At 40.5% G+C, this 19,368-nt stretch overlaps 2 protein-coding genes across 2 annotated transcripts; both read right to left on the reverse strand.

Moving 5' to 3' along the window:
- Positions 1-973: 973 nt before the first annotated feature.
- Positions 974-1,613, reverse strand: LOC120291322 (probable 2-oxoglutarate-dependent dioxygenase AOP1). The gene is made up of 2 exons (XM_039308540.1): positions 1,286-1,613; positions 974-1,193 (listed from the first exon to the last, which is right to left on the reverse strand). Exons 1-2 carry the CDS (start codon positions 1,571-1,573, stop codon positions 1,101-1,103), a joined length of 381 nt encoding a protein of 126 aa, XP_039164474.1. The 5' UTR covers positions 1,574-1,613; the 3' UTR covers positions 974-1,100.
- A 5,634-nt stretch (positions 1,614-7,247) lies between these two features.
- LOC104440474 (probable 2-oxoglutarate-dependent dioxygenase AOP1) lies at positions 7,248-8,696 on the reverse strand. Its single transcript, XM_039309935.1, has 3 exons — positions 8,311-8,696; positions 7,712-8,045; positions 7,248-7,499 (listed from the first exon to the last, which is right to left on the reverse strand). The coding sequence occupies exons 1-3, from the start codon at positions 8,694-8,696 to the stop codon at positions 7,248-7,250; spliced, it is 972 nt and encodes a 323-aa protein (XP_039165869.1).
- Positions 8,697-19,368: the final 10,672 nt, after the last annotated feature.

Genomic DNA, 19,368 nt, shown 5'->3' on the forward strand with positions numbered 1-19,368 from the left:
AAGAAATCCGTAAAACCCTAACTTTCGCCAAAAATAAGCAAAGCATCCATAGTAGAAAACTGAGGGAAAAAAAAGAAAAAAGAAAACTGAGGAGATGTTTTGGAAAAGTTCGACTATGTGAACAGTAAACCAAGTTAAATTTTGCCTACTCTATCAGAGAACACTTTGAAATTCTTGACAAATTTTTTTTTTGAAGCATGCTATTTTTTATTTTTTTAAAGCACATACACGTAACCTAACGCATTTAGTTGGGCCCTCCTATCTTTTATATGTTATTACATAAATGCATATACAAGTATTTTTTTTGTTTTCTTTTGGGTATATGTACACGAAGACTGTCCTTCCTCTATACATCAAGTGTTTTACCATGGGAAATAGCTTCGTGCTCGCCAATCCACCACCTCTTGAATGCTCTTGTTTGCAAAATATGATTTCGAACCGGATAAACCAATCAAGTCGGATTTTGAGACGTGATATCTTTTTCTTTAAGAATTTATTTACCTCACAATATTACTAATGGTCATCGATAAATTTCCTCCAGAATATAACAAAATTTCGATAAAAAAACACTAGGTAACAATTTCTTATGGTCCATAATAAACTATTGTTCTATATCCCAAGTCTCCACTGTATACATATTGTCCGCTTTGGACACTAAGTCCTCACGGTTTTGTTCCTCTCGGGGTAGCGCATACTACCATAAGAAAACGCGTATGTACAGATACCCAAGTTTTTATAAGCTAGTCCTAGGCGATGTGAAACAAGAGAGGGACTCATTCCTTGCGCTCCTTGCGCACATCCGAGGACTGTCGCTCAGGCTGTTACATTGTATATTAAAAATTGTAATGCAATAATTTCTTAAATAAAAATCTCCATCTCGAGCTGCCATACATATACAAAGAAAGTAGGAAGAGAAATCAAAGCAAGAACTAGTTCTCTCTCTCACCCGAGATAACGAGCTTTAAGAGTCGACTCAAGTTCCCAGCCTTCTTCGGTCTCGAGTATGCGATGATACCGCACGAGATCGATTTCTTCAAAGGGCTTGAAAAGCAAAGGGTGCTGCTCGTTGACCAGCTCCTCAGGGCACCGGATCACGCCTTTCATCGTCGAGAAAGGCCGATGGAGTGCCGCGCACGAGTCTCTCTCATCACCACCCGGTGCACCGGACTGTACAATCTCCCGTTGGACCATCCCTAATGTGTAGCAGAGTTATAACCTTCTCAACCAGATGCATTTGCTTACTATGGCCAAATAAAGAAAATGGATCAAAGTGCTATATACTCACATGGATTGCATCTCCCAATATGACTATGAAGGAGGAAGCTGAAGGAGTTGCCCTAATCCACTGGCCATCCTTGGCCTTGACCTCCAGACCGTTCACCGCTCCCTCCTGACGAAGAATGGTCATGAAGTTCGAGTCGCGGTGATTGATCCCGCCGACTTCTTCGGTCCCTCCTTCCTTGAGCGCATCGTACTTCATTATCCGGAGGAAATAGCTCGTCTTGTCAATGATGCCGTCGCGGTATTTTTCTACTGGCAATTGCAAGCCCTCCAGGATCATCCTCTTCACCATCTTCTCTAGTTCTGATGCTTTTGATGAGTAGGACTGCACAATCTCGCTGTGTCCATCAAGCCGAAGCGATTAGTGATGAACTAGGTTGACATATTTTCAACGAATTTCGGTCCTATGCTAATGTATAATTCGTTAGCGGCTGTCTTTTAGGTGAAAGAACCCTTGATAAAACTTATACAAGTACTTATTAAAAGGAGTTGAAGTGTCCTTGCATTTATAAACGAAGTAAAAAGTTGACCAACTTGAAAGATCAAAGAGCGTGTCGGAAAAGGGCAGCAAGAAGAGAGAGTGGAAATCATGAAAGTACCAAAGTTTCGCATTCCCGTTGGGCCACATGAGATCCGTGAAGTTCCGAATCGCGGGCGAGTCGAGCACTCCGCCGATCCCCATGGCCTGATACCCCGGCGCAAAGTGAAGGTTGGTGATGTAGCCGTCGTACGGCCTCTCGGTGTCGGCGAAACGTCTCTTGGTCTCTTCCGGCAGCTCAAACAACTCTTTCACGTTTCGAAAGAGACTTGCGTGAAGCTCCCGGTCGAAGAGCCGATCGTACACCGCCTCGAAGCATCCGTGCTCTTCAAGGGCGGCCACGACAGCGCCACGAACGGAGTCCCAAGAGGCGCTTCCGGGGCTCAAATCGGAGCGGGAGAAATCGACTTTTGGAAGCTGATGCTTAGCAGGATTATCAGAAGTCATTTTGGCAGACCGCGGTTTCGTCTTCCGAAGTGGCTATGTTATACTCGGTTGCTTGGCCTTCTCAACGTGCTTTAGAAATGGCGATGCTTCTTTGCACTTATAGCGGCAGTATACCTAAGAAGACAATTACACATGTACAAACACATAATAATTATATAATTCTTAACGTCATCCATGACGCGTGCTGCTCCTTAATTAAAATTATGCATGGGTTAGGGCAGCGTTAGTTCTGATGGAACGATGATTTCTTTGCACAAATTCTTCACTGATCAGCGTTTTCTACATCCGCCATGTTTGTCCCGAGTATCCAGACACGTTCTTGGCCATCACGGAGCCTAGTCTCGTGCCGAAATTTCCTGCGTTCCACGTGGTGGGTTTCGAAGTGTGATCAGAAGACACCGTTACGGAGCCGACGTGTTCGCTGGTGACGATCATGTCGGTCAGAGTAGATCGAGCCTACCTCGTTAAAGACATACGAGGAATCGAAGTAGATGGGCGTGTGCTAGCAAAAGAAAAGATGCTTGACGAATCCGGGCGAGGACTGGATCATTTATTTAACGACGATGGGGGCCTGCTATCCATACAGATCAGTCCCTTCGAGTAGGACAACGCACCATTTTTGGGGAAATTTCAGCAAATATAGAATAATCCTCAATCTTGTCGAGGAAACATAGTAATTTGCGTTAGGTGCGAAAGAGTAACGACAAGCAGTAAATACCTTAAAAAAGGGGTCCGGCTAAGGATAACAGAGTTGTAATAATTAATTTCTGACGGTCTTATGCCAACGGCCTTTCTTTTTAATAGAGGAAAACGGGAGATTGATTTGGCCGGTTTCGAATTTTTTTTTTCTAACGTTCCATCGTTTTGTTCCAGCGCTACCCTTCAGGAACAAAAGTCAAAACTTTTGCAAGATTCGGCAGGGATCCGACAAAATCAAGAACCCGATTAGAAGCAGGAGCCTAGCAAACAAAATGAAGAAAAGAACCGAAAAATTCAAGTGCAGCCGAAGAGCTCTGGCCCCGTGGTGAGCCGAGCTGGAAGAGAGGCGATCCGCGACAGCTCGCCTTAGCAGCTCCGGCGGCTTCTTCACCGAGGAAGATCTCGGCCTCGAAACGCCCATAATGACCGCGCTGTTAACACCACTATCGAATTGGTGGTGCCTCTTGCTGCTGGGCAGCTGGTCGAGAAGCTGAAGGTGGAGGACATGGATGTGCTGTGTGGGAAAGACTTTTCAAAAAGTTTTAAATTTATTATGCGGCGGTTAATTCAATTTTAAATTTTTTAAAAATTTGATCGACTTAATTATAAATGTTTTGACAATTTTCTAATGAGCACCTCATGCGTAACCATGTAATAGTGTCATAGTGGAATGCTAACCATAAGGCCAGATGTGGGTCCCCCATGATTTTTATATTTGTTTCGTCATTCATAATATTTGTGGTTGAGTTATGACTATGATACTATTACATGTATATATCTTTTCTAATGTGATTATTTGAGCTAATTTTGATAAAAAACATTGACGTGACAATCCAATTAACATGTCTTACGTTATATGAATAGAATTGACATGGACGATTTTTGCTTTTCTCAAAACAAATTTCTGAATCTTTTCTCTTTCCTTTTCTTGTCTTTTCCCCCTTTTTCTTTTCCTTTTTTGCTTGTGGCTGACTAGGGCCACACTTGCCCAAAATGCCAGGGTGTTGCCACGCTCACCTATGCTCGGTCGTCAAGCCTGATCTTGGTGATGGTTGCAATCGGTCTCTGGCGGAAAGGAAAGTATTAAGGGAAAAAAATATAAAACGAAAAGAAAACCAAAGGAAAAATTTAAAGAATTGCAAAAACCATAAAGGTCAGTGTTGTCGGCCATAAATTGGCCTGAATGGCCATATTGACAAATCATTAAAAGTTTAAGACTAAATTGAAAAAAGTTTAGTGTTGAAATGGCCATCGTATAATAGATTTAAGATTTTATGAATATTTTTCCCATGCCATGTGATATCCCAATTTTTCCCAAGAAGCTTGAAGGCTTTCGATGGTGGCATTCAAGTAAAGTGCCGGTATAAAGTAAGAGTGAGTGTGTGTGTTAAGTTAGTCCGTTGCTTCTACATTTGAACAACAGTGAAAGCTACAGTTGGTTGCGCGAAAGAGAGAATTTTGGAGTTAGATTTAGAAGGAGGATGGAGGTTTTTCTTTGTAATTTCTATGGTTTCTTGAGTTCTGATTATTTGTATATTAGCTATATGAATGAGCATGTGTTTTTATGTATTTATGGACCTTTTAAAAATAGTTCAAATCCCATCAAGCCAGTTACACAAAATATTCTGATCAAAAGAAATTAAAAAAAAAAAAAACTAGAAAAAATTTGAAAACCGGAGAAGCAGTCTCCAAGTTTTCAACTTTAAAATCCGCGGTTGGCAATCGACCGTCCTTTTTTGGAAAATAATTGGACTGCTTTGTGCTCGTTTCTAAAAGAACGTGTTTAAATATACAAGAGGAATCAAAGTACACACACATGTATCTCTAGTACGCATTTTAAGATAGATATCACAACGAGGCCAATTAGATTTTGAAGGAGATCAATCGGATTAGATTTTTCCTCTTGAGTTTCCTAATTCCTGTACTCCTCTTCAATTGTAAACTTTTTTTTTCCGACTGTCTTGCAAGGTTTTTAACTGTCATTGACCGCATTTCATTAATTTCCCTTGGGTAGTTTGTGTTCAAACTCGGTCACCGAGCAAGCACGGCTTCAAGCCATAGGTTCTTATGCGATGAAAGTTCTTTGCAACTTTGGTTGATTGTTTCCACTTATTGGGAACAAATTATTCGAAAAGTTTTAAACCTATTGTATAATTGTCAATTTAATTGTAAACTTTTTATTCGTATTGATTTAGTTGTAAATATTTTGATGATTTATTAAGTTTTTTTTTTATCAATCGTTGATATAGACGGTTACCATTTTACATGATATGACAAGTACTGATGTTGATATTTGTGTAATTTTTTTTAAAATTTCTTTTTTTTCCTATATCTCAGCCGGTAGTTGGGCCATGCCAAGAGAGTTGCTTAGGAAAGAAGCAAATGACCACGTCAAAGTACTGAAGTGTCCGTGCCGGTACTGTTTGACCGGTTAACAACTATGAAGTAGAGTTGCCTAGAAAAGAACAATGAACAGGCCAAAGCACTGAAGTCCCCGTGTTCTCACCGGGCCACATGAGATCGACGAAGTCCCGAATTGCCGGAGATCCGAGGAGTCCGGAGATGTTCATGGCTCAAGAAAGCCGAGGAATGATGCCGCTGCTTCTCGAGATGGCCGCCATTTGGCCTTTTGGGTCTGACATAACGGCTCTTGGTCTCTTCCGGAAGCTCAAACACTCGTTCCACGGGCGTCAAAGAGCCGATGCCTCGAAACATCTGTATTCTTCGACCGACATCGTGCCGGACGGAGTCTCGAGAGCAGCGGCAGAGCCAGAATATCTGGGCAGTGGGTGCAGCAACTCATTCATTGAAATGCTCAAAGACTATTGCATAACTTTATAAATCGATTTTTTAGAGTTAATCTATCCAACACATATCTTTCACCAAGAAGCAAGCATCAAATGTATATTAAAAAAAATAAAAACGTGGTTAAGATAGCAAAAGGCTAATGGGAGGCTAATTATATTAGGTTAGAAAATTTTTACCTCAATGTTAAAGGCTAAAGAAAGAAATCTGCAAAACCCTAGATCTTCCGACAAAAATGAGCGTAGCATCGATAGTACAGAACTAGAGACAATTGTCTAAAAAGTCCTTAAACATATTGTGCGGTAGCCAATTTAATTTTAAAATTTTTAATTATGCTAATTTAGCCCACACTTTTTGATGATTTGCCAATTTAGTTCTAAATGTTTTAATAGTGTCAATTTAATCTTAAATCTTTTGACAATTTGTCAATATAGTATGTCCGGTCAAATATCTAAATAATAGGTTTATGGCTAAATTGACAAATCTCTAAAATGTTTAAAACTAAATTGGTAACCGTTAAAATTTTTAGGACTAAATTTGTACAATTAAAAGATTTGGACTAAATTGCCACAATTGAAATATTTAAAACTCAATGGGCCTTTTTATAATAAATTTAGAACTTTTTGGACAATATGTTTTGGAGAAGTTTGACTATGTGAACATTAAAACTAAGTTAAATTTCTCATGCTTCGGGCTATCGTTAAAAAATCAAGGAAAATATCATAGAACACTTTGAAATTATTGACAATTTTATTTGAAGCGTGCTACTTTTTTTTTTTTTTTAAAGCATAGACAAGTAACTATTAAACTTCAGAATGTCTTCTCTCACCGAAGTGCTCGACGCATTTAGTTGGGCCCTCCTATTTTTCTATATGTTATTACATAAATGCTTGTACAAGTATTTTTTTCGTTTTCTTTTATGGTATTTGTACACAAAGGTATTTTACCGTGCGAAATAACTTCATGCTTGCCGATCTATCGTCTCTTGAACGAACTTGCAAGTGTCGTACACACCATACAGGTATAAGCTAGTCGAGGGCCCGTGCTCAAATTTGAAAATCAACTAATTAAGAAATTTTTATTTCAGCGACATGATCGTTTAGTTAGACTTTCTCTTTCGATGATACGATAATATACGAAAATTATCGATAAATTCTGCATGATGTAAGCTTTTCGACCAAACAAGAAAAAATAAGTGACACTAAACTATCTATAAATTCTACTTCGAGCTTTGTGATGGTGTGGCTCAACAACAAATGTCTATTTCACTAACCCATTTTTTAAAATTATATATAGTAGATGATATCATGACGTACGCAACCACGAAAGATACGTATTAGAAATTGACTACAAAATAAACATCTCCATCTCGAGCCACTATACATATACTGAGAAAGCAGGAAGAGAAATCCAACCACCACTATACATATACTGAGAAAGCAGGAAGAGAAATCCAACCAAGAACTAGTTTTCTCTCTCACACAAGATAACGAGCCCTAAGGGTCGACTCAAGTTCCCAGCCTTCTTCGTTCTCGAGTATGCGATGATACCGCATTAGATCGATTTCTTCGAAGGGCTTGAAAAGCAAGGGGTGCTGCTTGTCGACCAGCTCCCCAGGGCACCGGATCACACCCTTCATTGTCGAGAAAAGGCCGATGGCATGCCGTGCGCGAGTCTCTCTCATCACCACCCGGTGCACTGGGCTGTACAATCTCCCGTTGGACCATCCCTACAGGAGTTATAACATTCTCAACCAGATGCATTTGCTTACTTTGGCCAAGTAAAGAAAATGCTTCATCTGATGAACCGCATGAGATTTGTTGAAAAACAACAATTTTTCACAGCGAGCAGATCGAATGGAAGCCACTCGAATGCAGAAACTAAGGGAGAGGGAGAGGGAGAGGGAGAGGGAGAGAGAGAGATGACGTGCTATACACTCACATGGATTGCATCTCCTAGAATGACCATGAAGGAGGAAGCTGAAGGAGTTGCCCTAATCCACTGGCCATCCATGGCCTTGACCTCCAGACCGTTCACCGCTCCGTCCTCACGAAGAATGGTCACGAAGTTCGGGTCGCGGTGATTGGTCCCGCTGACTTCTTCGGTCCCTCCTTCCTTGATCCCGTCGTACTTCATTATCCGGAGGAAATAGCTCGTCTTGTCGATGATATCATCGCGGTATTTTTCTACCGGCAATTGCAAGCCCTCCAGGATCATTCTCTTCACCATCTTCTCTAGTTCTGATGCTTTCGATGAGTAGGACTGCACGATCTCACTGTGTCGATCAAGCAGAAGCGAATTAGTGATGAACTAGGTCGACATATTTCCGAATTTTGGTCCTATGTTAATGTATAATTCGTTGGTGTCTATTTTTTAGGTGAAAGAATTCTTGATTATAGTTATACGAATACTTATTTAGAGCAGTTGAAGTGTCACTTGCATTTTTAAATGAAGAAGAAGTTGACCAACTTGAAAGATCAAAGAGTGCGTCGGAAAAGGCAGCAAGAAGAGAGAGTGGAAATCAAGACGTCGGAAAGTACCAAAATTTCGCATTCCCGTCGGGCCACATGAGATCCGTCAAGTTCTGAATCGCCGGAGAGTCGAGCACTCCGCCGATCCCCATGGCATGATACCCTGGCGCAAAGTGAAGGTTGGTAACGTAGCCGTGGTACGGCCTCTCGGTGTCGGCGAAACGTCTCTTGGTCTCTTCCGGCAGCTCAACTGACTCTTTCACATTTCGAAAGAGACTCGTGTGAAGCTCCCAGTCGAAGAGCTGGTCGCACGCCGCCTCAAAGCATCCGTACTCTTTGAGGGCAGCCATGACATCGCCACGAACCGAGTCCCAAGATGCACTTCCTGGGCTCAAATCGGAGGCGGAGAAATCGACTTTCGGAAGCTGATGCTTAGCAGGATTATCAGAAGCCATTTTGGTAGATGGCCGGTTTCTTCTTCTGCAAATGGCTATGTCATACTCAGTTGCTTGGCCTTCTCAACGTGCTTTAGAAATGGCGATGCTTCTGTGCACTTATGGCAGCAGTATACCTAAGAAAACAATTACATGCCCAAACGCATAATGATTATATAATTCTTAACGACATCCATGACGCATGCTGCTCCTTAATTAAAATTATGCATGGGACAGGGCAGTGTTAGTTCTGATGAAATGATGGTTTCTTTGAACAAATTCTTCACCGATTAGCGTTTTCTACAATCCGCCATGTTAGTCCCGAGCATCCGAAAACGTTCTCGGAGCTTAGCCTCGCACTGAAATTTCCTGCGTTCCGTGGCGTTTCGACTCGTGACGAGCGACGATCATGTCGGTCGAGTAGATCAATCCTATCCTCGTTAAAGACGTACGAGGAATCGAAGTAGATGGGCGCGCGCTTGCAAAGAAAAGATGCTTGAAGAATCCGGATGAGGACTGGATCGTTTTTTTATCGAATTTTTCCTGTCTTTTTCGATCGCTATCTTTGTGGCTGCAGTAAAAAAACCGAAAAAATTCGGGATTACACCTTTTTTTTTTTTTTATCTCCCTTTTCTGTATTTATTTATTTTTTTTCTTTTGAGGGGCATTGGTATTTTTATGTACGTGATCAGATGAGGCTTATAACAATGCTGTTCGACGACTAGGATTACTCTCGTTTTCAATAACCATCAAATCTTTTAATTTCGAGCGATCTCTTTGCGAAAATAAATTCACGGGACCATCCGAAATGGCAAAATTGTTTTGTCCAAGAAATTTCCACGAACGAACGGTCTCCTGTCGCAATTCTTGAAGCACGGCATCCAGAAACGGGATTCCTAATTTCCTAGATTTTGGAGACGAAAAGTATGTCTTCCGATAATTGGATTGGGCAAGTAAATTAAATTAGGGGAGAGGAAGATATCGTGCAATTATTAATAGAAACAATTATCTGTGAAAACTCATATACTTTCTTAACCGGCAATCTCTTAAGTTTTTTAAAAGAATGAGTATTTTACCTATCATGTTTTAGCATTTGCACTTGCCTCGGAGCATAGTTTATAAAGTTCCTTTCACATCTAGCTGTGGAATCAATAACTAAATGAATATTGTGCATTGATAGATCCATCGTTTTTATGAAAAGTATCTTAATAAGATGATTGATATATATGATAAGATGGCTTTGGTGATTGGGAGTCCACTTAGATGATGACTTTGATGAGTTGATGAATGGCTAAAAATCATTTTCATCCATTGTGCCTTCAAAAAGGAGATTTCACAAAAGGCGAAGATATTCCGACAATGATGATAACTTTCAACGCAACTTGGAGAGATCAGCAATTAAGTTGGTAATATGCATTGCCGATTCTTTAAGAAATGGACGGTGAGATTTACTTCTGATCTTGTTCCGGATGCATTCGTAACCTCGTGACCGTCGATCAGCAGCTTTCTTGTAGAAGGGACGGCTATAAAACGAGCATTTCATTTATTTATTTTACCATTTTTTGGAGAGGACGCAGAAAGCTTTACTCTCCACGTAAACCTCGCTCGAGCCGGCCACTTCACCAAAAGCGAAGCTTCCACAAGACCCGCCGCCGCCGCCGCCGCCGCCGCCGCGGGCATTGCACTCTCTCTCTATCCGCTTCAAGAAATGGATTTCGACGCGCGCGATCGCAGGCGGGTGCGGGTGCGGACCCAGGGGCATCTTACGAGCAGAGGCCTAATCAAGAAACTGCTCCGCCTCGCCTCCCGCGCCGTCTCCAGGATCGCCGGCCGCTCGGCCGGCGGGCGGCGCGGGGTGGGCCGTCGCGGCGACGGCCCCGTCGAAGCTCGCCGCCCCGGCCGGCGTCGCGTCCACCCGTCTCCGACGCCGGCGGGGCCATGGCGATGTAAAGAAGGAGGGAACACGCCGGGCGAAGTTGTGTGAATATCGTTTCTTCTTTCTGTCTTTTTTTCTCGCGTTTTCAGAGGTTACAGCCTTTTTTTCCCTTTTCTTTATTTACTTATTTTTTCCTTTTTTGGGGCTTGGTAATTTTATGTATGTGATCAAGATGAGGTTAATGACAATTCTGTTCCGCGACTAGGATCACTCTCGTTTCCGATGTCCACAAGGCTGCGATTGAAAGCCACTTTAAGCCTCCAAAGCCTTTTGGGCTAAAAATAAGTGTTCGGCAAATTTTTTTTGTAAACACTCTTGGCTGGAAGCCCAAAAACAGGGATGGACATTTGAGCATTCTCGATAAGCATCATTAATGAATTTTGTTCAATTGTCAGTATTGCCCTCGTAACTAAATGAAATTCCAAGGGTTTTTAACCCTTTAGTTGGAAACCTAGAGCACACGTTTTCACCTCTTCCCTTCCTGACCCACCCCAGCTATCTCAAAGTTATCGTCTTCTTCTTCTCTCTCAAATCCATGAGCACGCACCAAGAATCGTCATCAAATCGAGCTCCCCCGTACAACCCGAAAGCCATCTTCTCATTACGCTTCTCTAGAATTCGCCTCTGGTTTCGCTGCTCTTTATTACTCGGATATTTGGTCACTGCTTGGTCATCTTCGGTCTTCGCTCATCAGTTCCCAGTGCTTGCCTCTCTCTTGGTGTCTACTTTCTTCGCTGAATCAAGTCGTTGGTTGTTGGGCTCTCTTGTATTCGCCTCCCTCTTCATTGAGAACCTACTTGCTCGTCTCGCCCTAAATCCAAGTTCTTTTGGTTCGATTCTCTCTTATTATGCTTTTTCTAGTTGTGATTGTTAAGTGGAACTCAAATCTTTCTATAGACTTGGTCTTGGTGCAAAGTTTTCACGTCAAACGAGACCTGAATTTTCAAATGACCCTGTGGAATGGAAATTGTATGCCAACTTGCAGTCTGGAGAGGGAAAAGCTGCGAAAGATGCTGAGGAGTCCGGTCTAACTGCAAGAGATCCAGGTGGTGATACTGATAGTGATATTGATGATGAGTTAGAAAGCAGAGCAAGTGCTTTTTGCGAAGAAGAGACCAATTACTCCACCCGTCCCTTTAACAATGAAGAAGAAACGGAGATAACCACTTGAAAGGATTACTTTTTTGGTCATTAAAAGGAAAATCTAGACCGTTCAACAGGGTTAGTTCTTCCAGAAGATTACTCCCCTTGTGTGCTGAGATGGAAATACAATAGAAATTCTTCGTTTCCCTACTTCATAAGAGAGGTCCACTTATTTAATGAGTTTTCAATGTGCTAGCCAAGTGAGGCTTGATGTGATCTCTTTTGTTGCTAGTTTTGATTTTCTTATTGTGTATCTTGTGTCATATTTAATAAATTGTTATTTTTTTTTCTAAGCAAAAAAGATTATATCCATAATCAAATCGAATTGGGTGTTCAAAGCTAGGAAAAAGCTATCAGCAGCATACTGACTTTGAGTAAACCTTCATAAAGTCAGTATGCACTCTGGGCACCTTGGATTGGCACATACCATCTCCCCAAGCTTAAGGTTCTTTGTATGAGACTAAAAGCTTGTATCATATATATTATATCGTCAAAACATCACAAATTTTCTATGTCAATAAGGGTTCATTTTCTAGTTGTAGTGTTAGGAATTTTTTGCATAATGAGCAGTACTAGCAACCATGAAAAGTCATTGTTAAAACTCCGCCAAGCTTTCAGGAGGACAAAGGGGAAATGCACATAGAGTTTAACTGATTTGTGCATCATTTCTTATAGATTCATATTAATCGAAATCGGGACTTTGAGATTGCAGCATGTAGAGTTTCATCTCTTCAAGCACAAAAACATACCTGGTGAAATTGAGTTTTACTATGATGACCAATCAAAGGAAGGGACGGGTATGGAGACCAAGACTACTAATGAGATTTAACCACATGAATTGAGAGCTTAAAGGATCAAAGTGAACGGACTTATAACTTATTAAACCAACATCTCGTCAGAGTTGAACAATGCTACGTATTCTTGCCCACATTATTTTGCGAAATTGAAGCAGTGTATTTTGTATGACACTGGTATTCTGTAGTCAAGGGCCAAAAAGAACTCGAACACATCATTTCAATGTTTGAATAACAAAGTTTTCAAGATATCTTCCAACAATACAAAGAGTAATAATTAAGAACCCCCATATTCTTTATAACAAGAATTAAAAATTCAAGATTGTTCCGATTTCCAAAACTAACTGAAAGTTAACTAATGTCGATTTTGTTTGTATATCTACACACTCAAAAGCTACAGAAATTCTTTAGATCCCCTTCCTTGCCATACTAGCTTGGTATTTATCTTCGAAATGTGAGGATACAGATCCCTGGAGGAGTTCCTAATCATCCCCTCAGTGACTCTAGTAGCAAGTGATATATCTGCACAAACATTCGGTTATTTATATGCATGCACTGTTCCAAATGCCATTTACATATGCACCAATGTCTTTAGTTGTTCAAATTGAATAGGATTGGAGAAACTAAAACCTTGGGGAGACTTCTTCTCATCAGAGAGCAGCTGTTGCAATGGATATGGGGCTCCTCCTGCAAAATTAGAGGATAAAAACAGAGGAGAATACATTCAGCACTTAAAAAGGAACAACAGTAAAGCATTTGAACTAAACTTGGTAAGTAATCTTTATACACAGCAGGTCTACATTGATGAACCTGCTGAAATCACGTCTTTCAATCTCAATAGAAGAAAGATGAAATGTTGTCAACCATTTTTTACAGTTTTCGACTCTTCCTCCAGCTTTACCATTAAAATTCCAGCCGAATTCTAGGAAGTATCTTATATATGTCTATGCGTAATATGTCAGTAATGAAAAGGCCAATGTAAAAGTATCTACCTTTTGTTTATTTGGACCATTTGAACCTTCTTTTGCTCCATTATCTTCCATGGCAGACCGTGAACCCTTGTTTACAATTGTTCTCTTTCTTAATTGTGAATTACCTATTTCAGGTATTGCAGCTTTCGTCTTCGATCCATGTCTCTTAAAAGTAGCAATAATTTGCTTGCCATCATCATTCCTGCTCTTAGAAGCAGCAATAATTTGCTTGCCATCATCATTCCTGCTCTTAGAAGTAGCAATAATTTGCTTTCCATTGTCAGTCATGCGTTTCTTCAGAATGTCATTTTTCTGCACAAGCTTTCTCTTCTTAGCTCTCTCTTTACTAGCACCAATTCCGAGAGCTGCTTGACCATCGGACTATTGAATCCATCGAACATTGAGAATTTTTCTCGATGCTTCATCATATTGGTCCGAACTCACCAGTTGAGAATGAGATGAAGCGGGCATAGAAGGAGAAGCTAACCATCTGGTTGAAGGTGCTTTTTGCTGGAGGTACATCTACCTTCTGTTCATCCTCATTTTCGAGAGGAAGAGGTTCCATCCGTAGAACCACCCAGGGATGGGCAACCAGGCTTGATGGTGCATGGGTCCTCTCCTGGGGACATATCTGGATTACCTTCCAATGGCTGAACTTCAGGTGTTACTAACAGAATTCCCTCCACTCAAAGACCTCTTGCTTGGAAAATGGGAGCCACCAAGCATTCGAGATACTTTTTCCGTGGTAGACAATGTCTTCGATCTTGACCCACAAATTTTCGTCCGAGCTCGCTTCAAACTGGAATCGAGATGGCTTATTGGCTCAACTGAATCATTTTTCAAGCGGCACTTAGGACATTGCCATTTCCCTAGTGGAATCCGCTGGAAATGGAAAACAATAAAATGAGACAACTAAATTATCTCAATCAAGTACGATAAGACAAATGACAGCAATTAACGCATCTAACTCAAGGCAAGACCCCTCAAATAGCTATGAACTACCTTGAGAGGAGGATCAAGGAACTTGATATGAAAGGTCTAGGGACAGCTATCACAACATAACAAGTTGCCTCCAAGATCACAAATAACGCCTTCATAGTAATACTGCAAGACAAAATGTTACAAAAAGCACCAGTCAGAGAACAATAGATGGTCCTCAAAAAGTCCTCAGCATCGAAATGATATGAATCCTCAAGACATCTAATTGACACAAAAGAGGATAAAATTTTATCCTGTAGACAAAAATTTTGCCTATGGTCACTGTTATGATTCAACAAGGGTTTAGAGTAAATATAAAGGAAAACTATAAGGTGCCTCACGACATAAGAAACAGCATAGCTATGAATAAACAGAAGTGGCATGTGATGCCAAAGCAATCAACAATATATTACCCCATCAATTCCTTTCTTCTTCAATGAATACCAATCCGGAGAAATTTCAGATTTTAGCTTGTTCCTGGCAGAAGTCGTAGTCTCTGGGACCTCCAAGGCTACTGAATTATGTTCTTTATCATATTTCTGAGTGTCAGGACTGCTCTTAAGTACTTGGGACAAAAGCCTCGAGCTACAGCTTGCCATGTAAGCTCGAGACTGAAAAACTTCTATGAACTCCAGAATTTAACAACAGATTCATCTCGATCCAAGAGCAAATAATACATTCTTCAGGGATATCTATGAGCTCAAGACAAGGGATTTTGTACAAACTCACATTATGCAAAACCTGAAGAGATGGACCAAGACCGGCAAAGTCAGAATTTTGGTGGGAGAGATTGAAAAGGCCTCCATGCACCAGCTTCTAGTACGATGTGGATGCTTCTCACAACTTCATATCTGTAGAAAAGAATTTTCCTTGACAGAAAGGTATAGCTCACAAAATTACTGCCAATCCTAGAGTATCCCCTTCCTCAATCGTTGATCCCGGAGCACTGACTGAGCTGTGAGGCCTCGCTGAATAAAGAAAGACAGAATGCTTTAGCATGATAGAGATTCCATATGTTGGTACACTGGTTGTCAAGATGTCTCTAGAATGGAGCTTCTTCATCTTCTTGCAATCTAGTGGCTACTCCGGCCCTGGAAAGAAACACAAGAGATAAGCTTGCAGCCAAGCGAACAATAAAAATAGTAAGATAATGTGTATTGAAATCTAACCTCTGAACATATTTTTGTAATTTAATATCAATGGAAAACTTCCTTTATTCCCATTCTGCTTTCTCAGTTTGATACAACAATCAGGAGCAAATAAGACAGGTAATTTCATTAGGACAAAAAAGAAACACGCTGGCACAAATATCAGAAAAAGGCAAAACTTACAAGAAAGGTGAAGTAATGGGTTTGGGATTATCAGCCACCTGTCGATGCTTCAAGATATCCAAGAAGCACATAAACAGGGAGTTATGTCACTTAATGAAACGAAACATGGAAAGATAACAAATTAAAGTGAACACTTACTTCAACTGGCAAATCATCCTCAATGAACTCCCTCCTTTCCTTCTCAAGGTTTAAGGTTTCTTTGTCCCCATCATCGTACAAAACCTATAGTCCCCAATCAGGCCAAATATATTTAGCACAAGATCAAAGAAAATGCAGTTGCAAGATCTCAGAGTTAAAAAATGAGGTACAGAGAGCATAGAGCGAGAGACCCCTGCTGAAACAGTTACGATATTATAAAAAGTTAGCTAACAGATAAGACTTGAGGATAACAAAAGGACTGATCTCCATAGATACACGCAAGAAGCTAACTGAGCTGATCAAAACAAAATGGTGAGTCCCAGTTAGATAAACTTTCAAAGACTGATAGTCACCTCACCTTGTGCTTTTTTCGTTAGAGGGTCGTAAGATTGAATTAGGCCATCATAGAACCTGTAAAACAAACGATCAGGAACAGGAAGAAAATGACATAAACAACCATAATGACATAAACAACCATTAGTGCTGTAGACCATCATTGGAACAACAGCAGCAGCCAGCCATCACCGAAGGAACAGCAGTCGCAAGTGAAAGAAGGAGATGAGGATTGACAAATAACATGCTCAACCAAGACAGATATAAAGTATTGCTAGTGAATGTCTAGAGTGCTCACATCTCATCAAATGGCCACCGGGCCTTTATTCTAAGTCCAACTAATCCTTCAGCGAGAACTCCAGCATCCTGAAAATTATTAAGAAAATACATGAGTACATAAAAATTAAAAAAAAGGGCAAACTAATCCTTCAGCGAGAACTCCAGCATCCTGAAAATTATTAAGAAAATACATGAGTACATAAAAATTAAAAAAGGGCACAAAGATTAAACCATGTAGTAATTAGAAAAAAGTAAGAAGAAACGTGTCAACATTATCTAATTACTGTAACCACAAAATTCAGCGGAGCTTTTTAAACTACTTCAGTTCTACTACTACTACGTGTCAACATTATCTAATTACTGTAACCACAAAATTCAGCGGAGCTACTACTACTACTACTACTACTACTAATAATAATAATAATAATAATAATAATACTACTACTACTACTACTACTACTACTACTACTAATAATAATCTACTACTACTACTACTACTACTAATAATAATAATAATAATAGCAGCAGCAGGAGTTCAGTCTGTTTGACTATTGTATCGAAATGTTCAATAGAAACTTTGGGCGTGCATGGAAACGTTTCCGAAACACTTCTGTGCGGAAAGTGTTCCCGGGAACAAAAAAGGAACAGAAACGCGCTTGGTTGCGTTTCTGTTCTTTTTTTTTTTCTTTCGGAACGAAATAAGAACAAAAAAGAAACAACAATTTGTTGTTTTGCTCAGAAACATTTCTTGAAGGAACATTTCTCTTCTCTCTCTTCTTCTTCTCTTCTTCTTTTCTTTTTTTTTTCTTCTTTTTTCTTTCGCGGTCGCCGGCCTCGGCCATGGCCGGCGACCGGCCGTCGAGGCTCGGCGTCGCCTTTCTTCGGGCGAGCTCGGGCTCGCCCAAATCCGGCGAGGCCGAGCCTCGCCCAACCACGGCGAGGCTCGGCCTCGCCGGGGGCCAGCGAGCCTCGCCGTGGCTGGGCGAGGCTGTTGGCCCCGTCCGCCGGTCGCCGGAGGCCGGTGACCGGCTGAAAAAAAGAAAAATAAAAAGAAAGGAAAAAAATAAATAATAAAATAAAAATGTTTAAAAAATTAAAAGAAACAAAAAAGAATAAAAATTTACCAAACGTGTTTCTATTCATTTTTATTCCCGGACCAAACGTTACCAAACACGTTCTTTTGTTCAAAAATTGTTCCCGGAACAGAAACACTTTTTTGTTTCTGTTCCCAGGAACAAAAAAGAAACAGAATTGTTTCCATGCGCAGCCTTTCTGATATACTTCAGTATTTTAATTGAAGGGAAAAAAAGGCTTTCTAATTAAGAAAAGATAATAAAAATATAGCACTGTACCAATTAACATAATCAGATTATACTGCAAGAATTACGATTATACCTCTAATACAGCATTGTTATAATTGCTCATCTTTCCCCCCACTACTAGGAGCTTTGATTTTTTCCTGGCAAGATCACCAAGGACTGGAGCTTCCTCATCCTGAGCGACAGTGCTCTCACCTGCACCTGGCTCAATATTTAACATTTGCTGCATTCTTCTCATTTTTGAGGGAACTTTAGAGGCAGCTGAAAGATCGTGTCCATTCCCAAGGACCCTTCTACGACCATATTTTTGCCTCTCTGCATATAGCCAAGAGAGGTCATAGCCTTCATCAGGGTTCACCAACTTGTTAGGTTTCTGTTCCCTTTTCTTTGGAAGTGCCTCTAAGTCAATTCCTAGCTTCATTGAACCCTTAAAATCTGCAGAATGAGCGTTTTCTGTACTTGTTTTAGCAACAGGAACAATATCATTGGCGAAAAGGAGGACAGCAGCATCACTGGTGTTCGATCTGGGAGCACTATCCAGATCAAGCACAACTTCTCCAGGGGAACAAACGAACCCATAAGCCACCTGTGGAAAGCTTTTGAATGTGGGAATAATGGTTCTGTTCAACTATTTAATAGGTTCAGTCCAGCCAAGGGGAAAAGAAAACAAAGAGAAGGGCTAACAGATAGAGAGAAAGTCTACTGGAATGGAAAACTAGAAAGAAAACTGTATTGAATGAGGGATTTGTTTGTTAACAGCCAAACCCTGGAGGGCGCATCAGATAAATGGTGGACATGTGCTAGAGAAAGAGACGTTATGGAATACTTCTCTATTGACCTACTATTTTATTTTGTCTAAAGTCTTTTACCTTCCGTTTTTTTTTTTTTTTTTTTTTTTTGGGTGGGTCCAAAGTCTTGTCTGGCTCATACAGCCACTTAATATGTCATAGCAGAACCTCAAAATCCAAATAGTCCAATTAATTTAACAACATATATCATCGTCATGAACCATGCCAAAGAACTGAAGCAAGATTCACCTCACTAGTCACTGTTATCCCCATTAGTTTAGTAAGTGATAAATGAACGACAGAAAGATGAGCAAAGCTAGACGTGAAGACAACTCCAACAAATCAAGCCCTGAAAATCAGCTTTTGTATGGAAGCATTGTATATCCACATGTAAGAGAACAACAATGGGATGAAGTAGCCAGAGTAAAAAATTTGAAGATTTCAGTAGCTTATCATGGGCAATGGAAGAATCTTTATTGGAAATGACAATAAAAGGATGGCATCGAAGTCCATTTCATCTAGAAACTTATTCCATGGAAGATGGCAAATCAGAAGCAATACCATACGAAAAGGAGAAATCTTGGAGGAAAAGCAATAGCCAGCAAGGTGATTATATGAGCTTAAAGCAGAAATCTTGGAGGAAAAGGACAATCTACAAAACCATACGAAGAAACGGTACATCT

Source organism: Eucalyptus grandis, chromosome 3 (assembly GCF_016545825.1).
Source record: "Eucalyptus grandis isolate ANBG69807.140 chromosome 3, ASM1654582v1, whole genome shotgun sequence".
In the NCBI taxonomy this organism is placed as follows: domain Eukaryota; kingdom Viridiplantae; phylum Streptophyta; class Magnoliopsida; order Myrtales; family Myrtaceae; genus Eucalyptus; species Eucalyptus grandis.